This window comes from Chionomys nivalis, chromosome 1 (genome assembly GCF_950005125.1).
Source record: "Chionomys nivalis chromosome 1, mChiNiv1.1, whole genome shotgun sequence".
In the NCBI taxonomy this organism is placed as follows: domain Eukaryota; kingdom Metazoa; phylum Chordata; class Mammalia; order Rodentia; family Cricetidae; genus Chionomys; species Chionomys nivalis.
The window spans coordinates 197003954-197006794 of NC_080086.1; the positions used below are offsets into that span (position 1 = coordinate 197003954).

Consider the following 2841-nt stretch of genomic DNA (forward strand, 5'->3'; position numbering starts at 1 on the left):
TGGCATTGTTTTTTGAGGGGAACAGTGAACTGTATTGATGGTATTCAAGAGAGTAGGGCTCCCTAAGCCCCTCCTGCTATTCTGGGGGTCTGGGATGGAAACTGTGAGGGAGACGCTCAGTGTCAAGGGTTAGTTAGGACATGGAATGCTCAGCAGCTGAGGGCCTCTCTCTTGCTGTGTCCTTGCTGGGATGGGTGGTCCAGGGTGGACTTCTTACTCCTTGGAGGCCATGTAGGCCATGAGGTCCACCACTCTGTTGCTGTAGCCAAATTCATTGTCGTACCAGGAAATGAGCTTTACAAAGTTGTCATTGAAAGCAATGTCAGCCCCAGCATCGAAGGTGGAAGAGTGGGAGTCACTGTTAAAGTCACAGGAGACAACCTGGTCCTCAGTGTAGCCCAGGATGCCTTTTAGTGGGCCCTCGGATGCCTGCTTCACCATCTTCTTGATGTCGTCATACTTGGCAGCTTTTTCCAGGCGGCATGTCAGATCCACGACGGACACATTGGGGGTAGGAACACAGAAGGCCGTGCCCGTGAGCTTCCGGTTCAGCTCTGGGATGATTTTGCCCGCAGCCTTGGCAGCGCCAGTGGATGCAGGGGTGATGTTCTGGGCAGCGCCACGGCCATCTCGCCGCAGCTTCCCAGAGGGGCCATCCACAGTCTTCTGGGTGGCCGTGATGGCATGGACTGTGGTCATGAGTCCTTCCACGATGCCAAAGTTGTCATGGATGACCTTGGCCAAGGGGGCTAAGCAGTTGGTGGTGCAGGAAGCGTTGCTGACAATCTTGAGGGAATTGTCATACTTGTCATGGTTCACACCCATCACAAACATGGGAGCATCTGCAGAAGGGGAGGAGATGATGACCCTTTTGACCCCACCCTTCAAGGGGGACCCAGCCTTCTCCATGGTGGTGAAGACACTGATCGATTCCACAACATACTCGGCGCTGGCTTCCCCCCATTTGATGTTGGCGGGATCTCGCTCGTGGAAAATGGTGATGGTCTTCCCCTTGATGACAAGTTTCCCGTTCGCAGCCTTAACCGTGCCTTTGAACTTGCCATGGGTGGAGTCATACTGGAACATGTAGACCGTGTAGTTGAGGTCGATGGAAGGGTCATTAATGGTAACAACGTCCACTTTGCCAGAAGTGAAGGCAGCCCTGGTAACCAGGCGTCCAATACGGCCAAATCCGTTCACTCCGCCCTTCACCATCGTGTCTCTGGAACGAGGCTGGCACTGCACGGAAAGAAGCGGCTGACTCCAGAACAGGGAGGAGCAGAGAGCCTGTGATATTGTTTTTAATTTGTGGGAAGATCTTCAGAGTAGCCGAAAAACACCACTTTTGCTTATCAACACCAACAACAAAAACTAAACCCAACAATTATAAAGACAAACTACAGCTACTATAGATATCATAGTCTCAACAGGTGTGTTTGATCATATATTTATGTGTAATTAGAGACTGTGCTTCTGTTTTCCAGCCACTCAGATCTGAATAATCATACAAAAACTGTATTAATTACAGCACTGTTTGGCCAATGGTTCAGGCATGATCCCTAACTAGCTCTTTCATCTTAAATTAACCAATTTCTATTAATCTGTGTATCACCACAAGGCTATGGCTTACTGATAAGGTTCCACAATCTTTCTCTTTTGCTAGCTACATGGCATCTGTCTGACTCTACCTTCTTTCCTCCTCTCTTTCTGCTTGAATTTCCAGCCTTGCTGTATTCTGCACTGTCATAGGCCAAAGTAGCTTCTTTATTTACCAATGGTAATAAAATATATTTCCAGCATATAGAGGGAAATCTCACATCATATAATGAGAAACAAAACAAAACAGAGCTATATATAATCCAAATATTAATAAATAAGTTATTTTCTTAGTAGCATTGCTTTTAATTTGTGGAAAGATCTTCAAACTAGCTCAAAAGCACCACTTTTTGCTTGTCAACACCAACAACAAAAACTAAACCCTAGATAACCCAAGCTCAGCAACAATTAGAAATGCGAACTACAACTACTGTACATATCATAGTTTTAATGGATATTGTTTAATCTAACATTTGTATTATAACATTTACAGTCAATAGTGTAACAACAGCAAAGCAATCAGGACCTGTGATGGTTCAGTGGCTAAAGACACTTTCCCCAAGACTGGCAATTGAGCTCAGTCCCCTGCATCCACATAGTGGAAAGACAGAAACTGCTCCTGCGAGTTGTTCTTATATGTCTACTCATTTGCTGTGGCATACATACATAGCTCCACTCCCCAGGTAAATAAATAAAATACAATAAAAATTAAAGCATAGTAACAAGTTCACTAAACTTTAAAAGTCAGGAAAGATGCTTCTACTTTTATTTTGATAGATAACATTTAGTTATATGTTTATATACTTGCAATGTGTCTACAGTGCTCTCCAAAAGCTTATTGTATTTTAAACACTATTTTTGGCAAAGTCGTCTTTGACTTAGATAATTTAAAGAAAATTAAGTACTATTGTTCTCTTACCAAGTAGGAAAAAGTCTGAATTTATCCTTATTTATTGAAAAATTATTTTGTTATCAATATTCTCACTATTTGAAAAGCTGAAAGTGCTATCTTAAATATATATATATATATATATATATATATATATATATATATATATATAGTGCTCTTGGTTGAAATGCTAATTTAAAGTTTTTCTGTTTTAAGACAGGTTATCTTATAGTCCAAACTGACCTGAATGTTTATTCTCCTTCCTCCACCTCCTGAGTGCTGGGATTGCAGGTGTGGGTAACTATGCCTGGCTACACTTTTCATTATATAATTATAGAAAAATGCACAAAATATTT

At 42.4% G+C, this 2841-nt stretch overlaps 1 protein-coding gene across 1 annotated transcript; it reads right to left on the reverse strand.

Moving 5' to 3' along the window:
* Positions 1 to 213: 213 nt before the first annotated feature.
* Positions 214 to 1215, reverse strand: LOC130874741 (glyceraldehyde-3-phosphate dehydrogenase-like). The gene has a single exon (XM_057770216.1). It carries the CDS (start codon positions 1213 to 1215, stop codon positions 214 to 216), a length of 1002 nt encoding a protein of 333 aa, XP_057626199.1.
* Between the last annotated feature and the right edge of the window lie 1626 nt (positions 1216 to 2841).

Bases quoted from the DNA above. Each gene is read 5' to 3' on its own strand.
- LOC130874741 (XM_057770216.1), bottom strand. From the start codon at position 1,215: ATGGTGAAGGGCGGAGTGAACGGATTTGGCCGTATTGGACGCCTGGTT.